The sequence below is a fragment of the Zea mays genome, chromosome 6, assembly GCF_902167145.1.
Source record: "Zea mays cultivar B73 chromosome 6, Zm-B73-REFERENCE-NAM-5.0, whole genome shotgun sequence".
In the NCBI taxonomy this organism is placed as follows: domain Eukaryota; kingdom Viridiplantae; phylum Streptophyta; class Magnoliopsida; order Poales; family Poaceae; genus Zea; species Zea mays.
The window spans coordinates 171,131,683-171,147,323 of NC_050101.1; the positions used below are offsets into that span (position 1 = coordinate 171,131,683).

A 15,641-nucleotide genomic window follows, 5' to 3' on the forward strand; every position below is an offset into this window, starting at 1 on the left:
TTACCGGTTAGTAGCTCATACGACGTCTTCTTGAGGAGGCGATGAAGGTAGACCCTGTTGATGGTGTGGCAAGCCGTGTTCACGGCTTCCGACCAAAAGCGCTCGGGGGTCTTGAACTCTCCAAGCATTGTCCTCGCCATGTCTATAAGCGTCCTGTTCTTCCTTTCTACCACACCATTTTGCTGTGGTGCGTAGGGAGCGGAGAACTCGTGCTTGATCCCTTCCTCCTCAAGGTACTCCTCCACTTGAAGGTTCTTGAACTCGGACCCATTGTCGCTCCTTATCTTTTTCACCTTGAGCTCAAACTCGTTTTGAGCTCTCCTTAGGAAGCGCTTGAGGGTCTCTTGGGTTTCAGACTTATCCTGCAAAAAGAACACCCAAGTGAAGCGGGAAAAGTCATCAACAATAACTAAACCATACTTACTTCCTCCTATGCTTAGATAGGCGACGGGTCCGAAGAGGTCCATATGTAGCAGCTCCAGGGGTCTTGATGTGGTCATCACATTCTTGCTGTGATGCGCTCCTCCCACTTGTTTACCAGCTTGACAAGCTGCACAAGGTCTATCTTTTTCGAAGGTAACATTAGTTAAACCTATCACGTGTTCTCCCTTTAGAAGCTTGTGAAGGTTCTTCATCCCCACATGTGCTAAGCGGCGATGCCACAGCCAGCCCATGCTAGTCTTAGCAATTAAGCATGCATCTAGACTGGCCTCCTCTTTTGCAAAATCAACTAAGTAAAGTTTGCTGTCTAATACACCCTTAAAGGCTAATGAACCATCACTTCTTCTAAAGACAGACACATCTATATTAGTGAATAAACAGTTATATCCCATATTGCATAATTGACTAACAGATAACAAATTATATCCAAGAGACTCAACTAAAAACACATTAGATATAGAGTGCTCGGATGAAATAGCAATTTTACCTAACCCTTTTACCTTGCCTTGATTCCCATCACCGAATATTATTGAATCTTGGGAATCCTTGTTTTTGACGTAGGAGGTGAACATCTTCTTCTCCCCCGTCATATGGTTTGTGCATCCGCTGTCGATAATCCAGCTTGAACCCCCGGATGCATAAACCTGCAAGGCAAATTTAGGGTTGGGTCTTAGATACCCAACTCTTGTTGGGTCCTACAAGGTTAGCACAAATATCTTTAGGGACCCAAATGCAAGTTTTGTCTCCCTTGCATTTTGCCCCTAATTTCCTAGCAATTACCTTCCTATCCTTTCTACAAATGGCAAATGACGCATTGCAAGCATGATATATTGTAGAAGGTTCATTAATTTTCCTAGGAACATTAACACCATTTCTCCTAGGCATGTGATTAATAGCATTTCTCCTAGCTACATTTCTTAGTCGATAATCCAGCTTGAACCCCCGGATGCATAAACCTGCAAGCCAAATTTAGGCTTGGGTCTTAGGTACCCAACTCTTGTTGGGTCCTACAAGGTTAGCACAAATATCTTTAGGGACCCAAATGCAAGTTTTGTCTCCCTTGCATTTTGCCCCTAATTTTCTAGCAATTACCTTCCTATCCTTTCTACAAATGGCAAATGACGCATTGCAAGCATGATATATTGTAGAAGGTTCATTAATTTTCCTAGGAACATTACCACCATTTCTCCTAGGCATGTGATTAATAGCATTTCTCCTAGCTACATTTCTACCATGCATATAGGAAGAATTAGAAGCAAACATAGCGTATGAATCATAAACATGTGAATCAAAAGCATCATAACTTCTATTTGCATTTCTAGCATGTCTCCTATCATGATACATAAAAGCATGGTTCTTTTTAGCACCACTAGCCATAGGGGCCTTTCCTTTCTCCTTGGCGGGGATGGGGGCCTTATGGCTTGTTAAGTTCTTGGCTTCCCTCTTGAAACCAAGTCCATCCTTAATTGAGGGGTGTCTACCAATCGTGTAGGCATCCCTTGCAAATTTTAACTTATCAAATTCGCTTTTGCTAGTCTTAAGTTGGGCATTAAGACTAGCCCCTTCATCATTCAATTTAGAAATTGACACTAGGTGTTCACTACACGCATCAATATTAAAATCTTTACACCTAGTGCAAACCACAACATGTTCTACACAAGATGTTGATTTATTAGCTATTTCTAACTTAGCATTCAAGTCATCGTTTATGCTTTTTAAACTAGAAATAGAGTCGTGGCATGTAGACAATTCACAAGAAAGCATTTCATTCCTCTTTATTTCTAAAGCAAGGGATTTTTGAGCTTCTACAAACTTATCATGTTCATCATATAAGAGATCCTCTTGCTTTTCTAGCAATCTATTCTTATCATTCAAAGCGTCAATCAATTCATTTATTTTATCCACCTTGGTTCTATCTAGACCCTTGAATAAACATGAATAATCTATTTCATCATCATCACTAGACTCATCCTCACTTGAAGAAGCATAAGTACTAGTGTTACGAGCGCTTACCTTCTTTTCCCTTGCCATGAGGCAAGTGTGATGCTCGTTGGGGAAGAGGGATGACTTGTTGAAGGCAGTGGCGGCGAGTCCTTCGTTGTCAGAGTCGGACGACGAACAATCCGAGTCCCACTCCTTGCCAAGATGTGCCTCACCTTTTGCCTTCTTATAGTTCTTCTTCTTCTCCCTCTTGTTCCCTTGTTCCTGGTCACTATCATTGTCGGGACAGTTAGCAATAAAATGACCAACCTTACCACATTTGAAGCATGAGCGCTTCCCTTTTGTCTTGGTCTTGCTTGGCTGCCCCTTGCGACCCTTTAGCGCCGTCTTGAAGCGCTTGATGATGAGGGCCATCTCTTCATCATTGAGCCCGGCTGCCTCAACTTGCGCCACCTTGCTAGGTAGCGCCTCCTTGCTCCTCGTTGCCTTGAGAGCAATGGGTTGAGGCTCATGGATTGGACCGTTCAAAGCATCGTCGACATATCTCGCCTCCTTGATCATCATTCGCCCGCTTACGAATTTCCCAAGAACTTCTTCGGGCGACATCTTGGTGTACCTAGGATTTTCACGGATATTGTTCACCAAATGTGGATCAAGTACAGTGAAGGACCTTAGCATTAGACGAACGACGTCGTGGTCCGTCCATCGTGTGCTTCCGTAGCTCCTTATCTTGTTGATGAGGGTCTTGAGCCGGTTGTATGTTTGGGTTGGCTCCTCTCCCCTGATCATTGCGAATCTTCCAAGCTCGCCCTCCACCAACTCCATTTTGGTGAGTAAGGTGACGTCGTTCCCCTCATGTGAGATCCTGAGGGTGTCCCAGATCTGCTTGGCATTGTCCAAGCCGCTCACCTTATGATACTCGTCCCTGCACAAAGAGGCTAACAACACAGTAGTAGCTTGTGCGTTTCTATGAATCTGTTCATTGATAAACATAGGACTATCCGAGCTATCAAATTTCATTCCACTTTCCATAATCTCCCATATGCTCGGATGGAGAGAGAATAGGTGACTACGCATTTTGTGGCTCCAAAATCCGTAGTCCTCTCCATCAAAGTGAGGAGGTTTGCCAAGTGGAATGGAGAGCAAATGAGCATTTGTACTTTGCGAAATATGAGAGTAGTCAAAAGAAAAGTTCGAATTAACCGGTTTCCTTCTCTCGTAGTCGTTGTCGTCGTTGTCCTTTTGGGAAGAAGTGGACTCATCACTGTCGTCGTAGTAGACGATTTCCTTGATGCGTCTTGTCTTCTTCTTCTTCCCATCTTTGCGTTTGTGGCCCGAGCCCGAGTCGGTAGGCTTGTCATCCTTGGGCTCGTTGACGAATGACTCCTTCTCCTTGTCATTGATTACAATCCCCTTCCCCTTAGGATCCATCTCTTCGGGCGGTTAGTCCCTTTCTTGAAGAGAACGGCTCCGATACCAATTGAGAGCACCTAGAGGGGGGTGAATAGGTGATCTTGTAAAACTTGAACTTAATGCCACAAAAAATTTGTTTAAGCGTTAGCACAGTATTGCCAAGTGGCTGGAGAAAAGTCTTAGCGAAACACAATGACCACAAGAGAATCAACACAGGTAGACACAGTGGTTTATCCCGTGGTTCGGCCAAGTACAACACTTTCCTACTTCCACGTTGTGGCGTCCCAACGGACGAGGGTTGCAATCAACCCCTCTCAAGCGGTCCAAAGACCTACTTGAATACCACGGTGTTTGCTTTTCTTTTCTATATCCCGTTCGCGAGGAATCTCCACAACTTGGAGTCTCTCGCCCTTACAAAGATGTTCACAAAGAAGCACGGAGTAAGGGAGGGATTAGCAACTCACACAAGACACAAAGATCACAGCAAATACGCACACACAAGACCCAGACTTAAGCTCAAAAGACTAGCCCACTAGAACGGAGCTCAAATCACTAGAATGTCGAACAAGTGCGCAAGAATGGAGTGTGAGTGATCAAGAGTGCTCAAGGAATGCTTGGTATTCTCCTTCATGCGCCTAGGGGTCTCTTTTATAGCCCCAAGGCAGCTAGGAGCCGTTGAGAGCAATCCGGGAAGGCAATTCTTGCCTTCTGTCGCCTGGCGCACCGGACAGTCCGGTGCACCACCGGACACTGTCCGGTGCGAATTTCCTTCCTTATTTGGCGAAGCCGACCGTTGGCAGCCTTGGAGCCGTTGGCGCACCGGACAGTCCGGTGCCCCCTCCCGACCGTTGGCTCGGCCACGTGTCCCGCGCGGATCGCGCAGCCGACCGTTGGTCCGGCCGACCGTTGGTCCGGCCGACCGTTGGCTCACCGGACAATCCGGTGCACACCGGACAGTCCGGTGAATTATAGCCGTACGCCGTTAATTCCTTCCCGAGAGCAGCAAGTTCGCCTGAGCCAGCTGAGAGCACCTAGAGGGGGGTGAATAGGTGATCCTGTGAAACTTGAAAACTTAAGCCACAAAACTTGGTTAATCGTTAGCACAATAATTGCCAAGTGGCTAAAGAGGAATCCTCAACAAAACACAATAACCAAAAAGGATCAATCACAGAGATGGCACAGTGGTTATCCCGTGGTTCGGCCAAGACCAATGCTTGCCTACTCCACGTTGTGGCGTCCCAACGGACGAGGGTTGCAATCAACCCCTCTCAAGTGGTCCAAAGACCCACTTGAATACCACGGTGTTTTGCTTGCTTTATCTCAATCCCGTTTGCGAGGAATCTCCACAACTTGGAGCCTCTCACCCTTACACTTGAAATTCACAAAGAACACGGAGCAAGGGAGGGATTAGCAACGCACACAAGACACACAAATCAGAATGTCAATACGCACACAAGTCGCAACTAGAGCTCGCAACACAACTCAATGAGTTCACAACTCCACTAGAGCTCTATATGCTATCACAATGAAACGAATGCGCGGAATCGATGTCTTGGTGCTTAAGAATGTTGTAGGAATGCTTGGTGTACTCCTCCATGCGCCTAGGGGTCCCTTTTATAGCCCCAAGGCAGCTAGGAGCCGTTGAGAGCAATCAAGGAAGGCTGATCTTGCCTTCTGTCGACTGGCACACCGGACAGTCCGGTGCACACCGGACACTGTCCGGTGCCCGATTTCCTTCCAAATATGGCACAGTCGACCGTTGGCAGCCTGAGAGCCGTTGGCGCACCGGACATGTCCGGTGCACACCGGACAGTCCGGTGCCCCCTTCTAGCCGTTGGCTCGGCCACGTGCCCCGCGCAGATTGCGCGGCCGACCGTTGGCCCTGCCGACCGTTGGCTCATCGGACAGTCCGGTGCACACTGGACAGTCCGGTGAATTATAGTCGTACGTCGACGATGAATTCCCGAGAGCGACGAGTTCGCCTGTGAACGGCCCACCGGACAGTCCGGTGCACCACCGGACAGTCCGGTGAATTATAGCCGTACACCGCCGTCGAAGTCCCGAGAGCAACCTTTTCCCTCGAGCCAGCCTGGCATACCGGACACTGTCCGGTGCACCACCGGACAGTCCGGTGCACCCAGACTGAGCAGACTTTGGCTGCTCGAGCCATCTCTTCTCCAACTTGATTTTTTCTGTTTCCAGCACTTAGACACAATACATTAGTCCATAAAACAATGTACTAAGTCTGAGAAACATACCTTTATCCTTGATCTGTACTTTGTCCACCTTTTTACAATTAGGCACTTGTGTTGGACACTAAATCACCAAAATACTTAGAAATGGCCCAAGGGCACATTTCCCTTTCAATCTCCCCCTTTTTGGTGATTTATGCCAACACAACATAAAGCAAGTAGGACAAGTACAAAATCACTTCAAATAAGAACTCAATTTATTTTGATTCAAATTTGACATATATGGATCACTCAATGCCACCACTTGGTTTGTTTTTGCAAATCAAACTCAAATTCCTATCTCTAAGTCAAATCTCCTTGTAGAGACATAAAGAGAGGTTTTCCAAAGAAATTTGATCAAGGATTTCAAAAACTCCCCCCTTTTTCCCATAATCAACACTTCTCCCCACAAGAGGCCAACTTTTGACATAAGAGATAATAAAAAGAGTTTTGACACCCAAAAGCTCTAATCTACTATTTTCAAAATTTTGACACCCAAAAGCTCTAATCTACTATTTTCAAAATTTCTCACCCAAAAGCTCTAATCTACTATTTTCAAAATTTCTCAAGTGGTAGCTGATCCATCTATTGCTTTGGCCTTTATTTTCTCCCCCTTTGGCATCAAGCACCAAAACGGGATCAATCTTGGCCCTTTAACCCCATTGCCTCACCAAAATCTTCAAATAAGAACGCAAAGGCAATAAGAGTACATGAGATGAACTTGGAATAAGTTACCATCTCATCGGAGTGCAGTGGAAGTCTTTCATGGTCCAAGTCCACCTTTTCCCTTTCAAACCTCCTTTGAGACTAAAACAAGCAAACTCAAGCATATGGTTAGTCTTAAAGGGTCAAGTTGTAACACAACTCCCCCTAAATATGTGCATCACTTGCACAAGGACTTGTGAGGTCCGGGAAGTGTTTGTACAACTTGAGCACCATAGTAAACAACAAAATGCATAAGGAACATGATCAAAGGCATAAACACATGTATGCTACAATTAAATCCAAGTTCCGCGAATCTAAGATATTGAGCTCACTATGCAGCCTGCAAAAGGTCTTCTCATCTAGAGGCTTGGTAAAGATATCGGCTAGCTGGTTCTCGGTGCTAACATGAAACACTTCGATATCTCCCTTTTGCTGGTGATCTCTCAAAAAGTGATGCCGGATGTCAATGTGCTTTGTGCGGCTGTGCTCAACAGGATTTTCCGCTATTCGGATAGCACTCTCATTGTCACATAGGAGTGGGACTTTGCTCAGATTGTAGCCAAAGTCCCGGAGGGTTTGCCTCATCCAAAGTAGTTGCGCACAACACTGTCCTGCGGCAACGTACTCGGCCTCAGCGGTGGATAGGGCAACGGAAGTTTGTTTCTTAGAGTTCCATGACACCAGGGACCTTCCTAAGAATTGGTACGTCCCCGATGTACTCTTTGAAAGGGAATTAGGCTTACACCTAGTTTCTAAATAATTTTGGTGGTTGAATTGCCCAACACAAATCTTTGGACTAACTAGTTTGCCCAAGTGTATAGATTATACAGGTGTAAAAGGTTCACACTCAGCCAATAAAAAGACCAAGTTTTGGATTCAACAAAGGAGCAAAGGGGCAACCGAAGGCACCCCTGGTCTGGCGCACCGGACTGTCCGGTGTGCCACCGGACAGTGAACAGTACCTGTCCGGTGCACCAGGGGACTCAGACTCAAACTCGCCACCTTTGGGAATTTCCAGGGCGACTTGGCTATAATTCACCGGACTGTCCGGTGTACACCGGACAGTGTCCGGTGCGCCAAGGGAGATCGGCCTCCGGAACTCGCCAGCTTCAGGAAACGCCAACGGCTAGTCCGCTATAATTCACCGGACTGTCCGGTGTGCACCGGACTGTCCGGTGCGACTCCGGAGCAACGGTCATCTCTGCGCCAACGGCTCTCTGCCGCGTATTTAATGCGCGCTCTGCGCGCGCAGGAGTCAGAATCGCCCATGCTGGCACACCGGACATCAAACAGTACCTGTCCGGTGTGCACCGGACACCCAGGCGGGCCCACAAGTCAGAAGCTCCAACGGTCAGAATCCAACGGCAGTGATGACGTGGCAGGGGGCACCGGACTGTCCGGTGTGCACCGGACTGTCCGGTGCGCCATCGAACAGACAGCCTCCCAACGGCCACTTTTGGTGGTTGGGGCTATAAATACCCCAACCACCCCACCATTCATTGCATCCAAGTTTTCCCACTTCTCAACCACTTACAAGAGCTAGGCATTCAATTCTAGACACATTCAAAGAGATCAAATCCTCTCCAATTCCACACAAAACCCTAGTGACTAGTGAGAGTGATTTGCCGTGTTCATTTGAGCTCTTGCGCTTGGATTGCTTCTTTTCTTTCTCACTCGTTCTCGTGATCAAAACTCCATTGTAATCAAGGCAAGAGGCACCAATTGTGTGGTGGCCCTTGCGGGGAAGTTTTGTTCCCGGCTTTGATTTGAGAAGAGAAGCTCACTCGGTCCGAGGGACCGTTTGAGAGAGGGAAGGGTTGAAAGAGACCCGGCCTTTGTGGTCTCCTCAACGGGGAGTAGGTTTGAGAGAACCGAACCTCGGTAAAACAAATCCGTGTGTCACACTTCATTATTTGCTCGCGATTTGTTTTGCGCCCTCTCTCGCGGACTCGTTTATATTTCTAACGCTAACCCGGCTTGTAGTTGTGTTTATATTTGTAAATTTCAGTTTCGCCCTATTCACCCCCCCCTCTAGGCGACTATCAATTGGTATCAGAGCCCGGTGCTTCATTAGAGCCTAACCGCTCGAAGTGATGTCGGGAGATCACGCCAAGAAGGAGATGGAGACCGGCGAAAAGCCCACTACAAGCCACGGGAGCACTTCATCGGAAGAGTCCCGCACCAAGAGGAAGGAGAAGAAGAAGGACTCCTCCAAACGGAAGGAGAAAAAGTCTTCCTCTTCTCACCACAAAGAGAAGAAGGAAAAATCTTCTTCCCACAAGCCGCATCGGAAAGGCGACAAGCACAAGAGGATGAGGAAAGTGATCTACTACGAGACCGACACTTCATCAACATCGACCTCCGACTCCGATGCACCCTCCGTCACTTCTAAGCGCCAAGAGCTCAAGAAGTATAGTAAGATCCCCCTACACTACCCTCGCATTTCCAAACATACACCTTTACTCTCCGTCCCATTAGGCAAACCACCAACTTTTGATGGTGAAGATTACGCTAGGTGGAGCGATTTAATGCGATTTCATCTAACCTCGCTCCACAAAAGCATATGGGATGTTGTTGAGTTTGGTGCACAGGTACCGTCAGTAGGGGATGAAGACTACGATACGGACGAAGTGGCCCAAATCGAACACTTCAACTCCCAAGCCACAACCATACTCCTTGCCTCTCTAAGCAAGGAGGAATACAACAAAGTGCAAGGGTTGAAGAATGCAAAGGAGATTTGGGACCTACTCAAGACGGCGCACGAAGGTGATGAACTCACCAAGATCACCAAGCGGGAAACGATCGAGGGGGAGCTCGGTCGTTTTCGACTTCGCCAAGGGGAAGAGCCACAAGACATGTACAACCGGCTCAAAACCTTGGTGAACCAAGTGCGCAACCTCGGGAGCGTAAAGTGGGACGACCACAAAGTGGTTAAGGTTATTCTGAGATCTCTCATTTTCCTTAACCCTACTCAAGTTCAATTAATTCGTGGTAATCCTAGATATACTAAAATGACCCCCGAGGAAGTTATCGGGAATTTTGTGAGCTTTGAATGCATGATTAAAGGTTCAAAGAAGATCAACGAGCTTGACGAACCATCCACATCCGAGGCGCAACCGGTAGCCTTCAAGGCAACGGAGGACAAGAAGGAAGAGTCTACACCAAGTCGACAACCCATAGACGCCTCCAAGCTCGACAATGAGGAAATGGCGCTCGTCATCAAGAGCTTCCGCCAAATCCTCAAGCAAAGGAGGGGGAAGGATTACAAGTCCCGCTCCAAGAAGGTTTGCTACAAGTGTGGTAAGCCCGGTCATTTTATTGCTAAATGTCCTATATCTAGTGACAGTGACCGAGGCGACGACAAGAAGGGGAGAAGAAAAGAGAAGAAGAGGTACTACAAGAAGAAGGGCGGCGATGCCCATGTTTGTCGCGAGTGGGACTCCGACGAAAGCTCAAGCGACTCCTCCGACGACGAGGACGCCGCCAACATCGCCGTCAACAAGGGACTCCTCTTCCCCAACGTCGGCCACAAGTGCCTCATGGCAAAGGACGGCAAACGGAAGAAGGTTAAATCCAACTCCTCCACTAAATATGAATCTTCTAGTGATGATAATGCTAGTGATGAGGAAGATAATTTGCGTTCCCTTTTTGCCAACCTTAACATAGCTCAAAAGGAAAAATTAAATGAATTGGTTAGTGCTATTCATGAAAAGGATGACCTTTTGGATTCCCAAGAGGATTGTCTAATTAAAGAAAACAAAAAACATGTTAAGGTTAAAAATGCTTATGCTCTAGAAGTAGAAAAATGTGAAAAATTATCTAGTGAGCTAAGCACTTGTCGTGAGATGATTGACAACCTTAGGAATGAAAATGCTATTTTAAATGCTAAGGTTGATTCTCATGTTTGTAATGTTTCAATTCCCAATCCTAGAGATAATAATGATTTGCTTGCTAGGATTGAAGAATTAAACATTTCTCTTGCTAGTCTTAGAATAGAAAATGAGAATTTAATTGCTAAGGCTAAAGAACTAGATGTTTGCAATGCTACCATTTCCAATCTTAGAGATAAAAATGATATTCTTCATGCTAAGATTGTTGAACTTAATTCTTGCAAACCATCTACATCTATTGTTGAGCATGTATCTATTTGTACTAGATGTAGAAATGTTGATATTGATGCTATTCATGATCATATGGCTTTAATTAAACAACAAAATGATCATATAGCAAAACTAGATGCAAAAATTGCCGAGCACAACTTAGAAAATGAGAAATTTAAATTTGCTCGTAGCATGCTTTATAATGGGAGACGCCCTGGCATCAAGGATGGCATTGGCTTCCAAAGGGGAGACAATGTCAAACTTAATGCCCCTCCAAAGAACTTATCTAACTTTGTTAAGGGCAAGGCTCCCATGCCTCAGGATAACGAGGGTTACATTTTATACCCTGCCGGTTATCCCGAGGACAAAATTAGGAAAATTCATTCTAGGAAGTCTCACTCTAGTTCTAACCATGCTTTTATGTATAAGAGTGAGACATCTAGTTCTAGGCAACCAACCCGTGCCAAGTTGCCTAAGAAGAAAATTCCTAATGCATCAAATGATCATGCCATTTCTTTTAAAACTTTTGATGCTTCTTATGTGCTTACTAACAAATCCGGCAAGGTCGTTGCCAAGTTTGTTGGGGGCAAACACAAGGGCTCCAAGACTTGTGTTTGGGTACCCAAAGTTCTTGTTTCTAATGCCAAAGGACCCAAAACAGTTTGGGTACCTAAAATCAAGAACTAAATTTGTTTTGCAGGTTTATGCATCCGGGGGCTCAAGTTGGATACTCGACAGCGGGTGCACAAACCACATGACAGGGGAGAAGAAGATGTTCTCCTCATATGAGAAAAACCAAGATCCCCAAAGAGCGATCACATTCGGGGATGGAAATCAAGGTTTGGTCAAAGGTTTGGGTAAAATTGCTATTTCACCTGACCATTCCATTTCCAATGTTTTTCTTGTTGATTCATTAGATTACAACTTGCTTTCTGTGGCAGAACCTCCAAGTTATCGGGCCCACATGCACCTGTCTTTGTCCCAAAGACCTCAAACGACCATGCATGTGCACTAGATAACTCAACAGGATCTGTCCGATTGCCCCAAGGACATCGGATAAACCACTTCAACCAGAACCGCGGGATTAAGTAACACAAATCACACACACCAATATTTTTGCAGCGGAAATCTTATTACCAAATTTTACAAGTTACAAAAATTTTATATTATTTTATCGGAGTGATTACAAAAGTATAAGTTTGAAATATATGCTAGCTCAAATGACCATCCTCAGAAAGAAGATAAAGACGGGTTATACTTATATAAGAAGGCCGAGCCCATCGGCACTTAACACCATCAAAAGCAGCACAAAGTTAGAACCTGAAAAACAACAGGGAATAAAACCCTGAGTATGGAATTACTCAGCAAGACTTACCCGACTAAAGAAAAGACTCTCAAGGGTATGCTGGAATTGGGAATCAAGGAGAGGCTTTAGCAAGAATCAACTTAGATACTTTTGCAGAAATAGCTTACTAAAGTGAGTCCTTACTTTCAATATTTTATTACCAAATTAAGTATTAATAGACTCTGTTTGCAGCTGGTCTAATTTCACCATCTCATCAATACAACATCATTTTTATTCATAATGTTCACATCCAGACTTAGGTTGTAGGTCAGTGACCAAGTCTTCATAACCGCGAAGGTACGGCGATCCGAATCGATTATACTCAGCTGAGGATCTCCGATCACACGACATATGTAGCACTTAACCCTTGCATATGTCAACCCGCCACCGGGGTTCTTAAGACCGGATCAGGTTCACGCAAACCGAGAGCACAGATACACCACCGTCCAGCCTCTTGCCACGGAGGGTACACGCTACTCTCGCCACCGCTCCACGCCCATTTCGTGTTATCTTATTCCGGCCTTAGTCTGCCCGAGGCAAAGCTTACCCATGACGAGGCATGTGACCAGTTAAAGGGTCCTCGATCATCAAGCCTACATACGCATCCAATCCTTAATCAACCTGGGTAGAACATCACCTGTTCCTAGCCCAAGTTCCGATTTAAGTATTTCCACCCTTAGGATTGTTTGTGTTCCTTAGGATGAAAAGAGCATCACAGGGAACTTTGCAGTAAGATCCCACCATGCTCCCAATGAAAATATATTCTTGCAGGTAGAAGTCATCTTTCCTCAGGATAACCCCTGAGCAAGGCCTTAACGCAAAAGACAACCTCTATCCACAAGATCTGAGCAGGGCTAAGCATTTTTGTAAATCAAATTTTTGATACTTCACCAGAAGTATCTATAAAGGTATGGATATCAAGGAAGGCAATGCATCAAAGGGTTTCAAGCAACTCCTATAAACCTAATGCACATTTCACTAGACTTAAGTGTGCGAAAAGTATTTAAAACACAAGGAAGGGGTTGCATGCACCGGGGCTTGCCTGGGTAACACTAGGTTAGTGTTGTTAGACGACCACTTGGCGATCAGTCTTTATTCCGATACTCGTTTCGTCTGCCCATCTTCAGTTCCATTCATCAGTATCATCCTGTGGATTAGCCCGTGCTTGGGGTCGACTTGGCTTGTCTTCTGCATCTCGTGGTTAATCAACGTACCTAGATGATTTGCATAATGCACATGAATGCATATAAACAAGAATATCACAAACCTAAATAAGGCTACACGACGGTGAATTAAACACCTAGCGGTGAGGCGTTATACTATTTCCTATGGAAAACACTAGTTATCGACATACGACTACGCTCAATTATCATACTTTTCTAGTGTAATCGTATCTACTTCAAATATCAAATTGATAATAAACTAAACACAAGTCCTATATCAAAACACCCATCGAGTCACTATTCACATCCTTACTAATTGACGATCATTATACAATGTGATTAATTCACTATTGAACACAAGTACATCACAAGCATCAGATCAATCCGATTAGACTAGACATATGTTTCCATTTTGTAAATTAAGACGCATAAAATACAGATCGATGGTGCTAATCACAATCGGCCATCACCATACTTAAAACTAACTTAACTAGTTTTCTAAGCCATTTTATCGGATTAACTTGTACAGTCTACGAGTTAAATACGATATTTAATCGTTCGCGCTAGCAGGTGTGCCTTACACCTATATTTTACCACACCTCGCGACTATTTCATAATTACGAACATCACAACATACGTATGCTAAATTAATAAAAATGGTCGCGTAACAGCACACCGACACAACAACCGAGCTGGCCATAATCACTAAGCGTGCCTATGCTAAAGAAAAAGGATCGTCGCAACCTCCATATCTATTAATCCATCCACTAAAACAAAATAATAGCGGTAGCGAATCAGAGTATGATTACCATATTGACCATAACTTCGCGCAGACAGCAACGATTCTTGCATAGAACTTTTTCCGAGCACCCGGCAAGCACCACACGGGATTTATTGCTTTATCCGATTTCTCGGGATCGTTCGACGACGCAAGGGATGTCGACGAGTTGGAGACTTGCAGGGTTGAGCACGACAAGGAGTTCTGAGGGTCGACATAAGCAGCATGAAATTGGAAATCAAATCATCGGAGTCAACGAGCACGTCGTGGGCACAACGTGGGTCGACGACGAGGTCCATGACGAGCGTCGCAAGGCATGACAAATGGGAAGGAGGCGATGCACGAATTTCAGAGCATGGAGCTCACGGCGGCTTGAGGGAGACGGCCGTGGGAGGGACTTCGGTAAGCTGGAGCGGGATACGGCCTGGGCGCGACGAAGAGAGCTGCGCGTCCAGAGCGAGCAGGGAGAGCGCCGAGCAGAACAGGGAACTCTGGGCAGAGAGCCAGGGCGCGAAGGCCAGGGAATCCAGGGCGCGACGAGCCGAAAACTTCGCGCGCGGCCATGGGAAAGCAAGTGCGGCTGGACTGAACGAGCTGCGCCAGGGAGCAGCAGCCGGCTGTGAAGAACGCGGCTGGGCGCGATGCAGGAAGCCAGTCGGGCGCAGCAGCTGGAGCTTGCACCAGGACGGCAAACGGCGCTGGGGAAAGAGAGCTCCGCGAGCGGAATCCGAGCAGGGCGTTCCGGTCGGCAGAGGGAGCAGAGGACGCCGTGGTTGGGGAGAAGCAGGGCGCCGCTGCCTGCGATGGCGAGCGAAGCGCAGAGCGCACGAGCGCGCGCAGCAGGGGGCGCGGTCGAGCAGAGAATCTGGGCGCGCGGCCATGAAGAAGAGCAGGCCGGGCGTGGCAAAGGAGCTGGGGACGCGCGTGAACAGTGAGGAAGAGAGAGGAGGTACGGCGAGCTCCGTGGCTGGGGAAAAAAAAAGCTTGAAGCAGGGAGAACGACGAGCTGGAGGCCAAGCGATGGGGCAGTGCAGAGCATCGGGCGGGACAGAAAGGAGCGACCGGCGGTCATGGATGGTTGGAGAACGAGCGCCGGCCACAGGGAGATGAAGACGAGCGACGCGAGAGAGATAGAGTGGAGAGAGCGAGCAGGATTTTTATCAAGCGCCGAGCGGTGGCTGAAACAAACAAACAAAAAAAAATTGGAAGAGATAAGCTGGGAGGCGACAGCAGGGAAAAAAAATCCAGCGATGGGATTTCTTCAACAAGAGCGAGCGGCGCGGCAGAGGATAAGGGCGCGCGCGCTAGTCCAAAAAAAATCACAGGGGAAGCGGCGGCTGCAGATTAGGCTTAGGAGATTTTTCTTTTTCCATTGAATTGACGTGCAGGAGATAACGTGAAGGAGATACTAGAAGTTAGCGCGCACATGATAATGAGATAAGAAAGAAACGAGGCTTAGGAAGGTAAAGAGAATTTTGTTTTTTCTTCTCCAAACAATTAACAAAATAAACATGTAGCCGTTTT

The 15,641-nt window shown here is 46.4% G+C and overlaps 1 protein-coding gene across 1 annotated transcript; it reads right to left on the reverse strand.

Moving 5' to 3' along the window:
• Positions 1-13,729: 13,729 nt before the first annotated feature.
• Positions 13,730-15,198, reverse strand: LOC100193932 (uncharacterized). The gene has a single exon (NM_001139003.1). It carries the CDS (start codon positions 15,187-15,189, stop codon positions 14,356-14,358), a length of 834 nt encoding a protein of 277 aa, NP_001132475.1. The 5' UTR covers positions 15,190-15,198; the 3' UTR covers positions 13,730-14,355.
• Between the last annotated feature and the right edge of the window lie 443 nt (positions 15,199-15,641).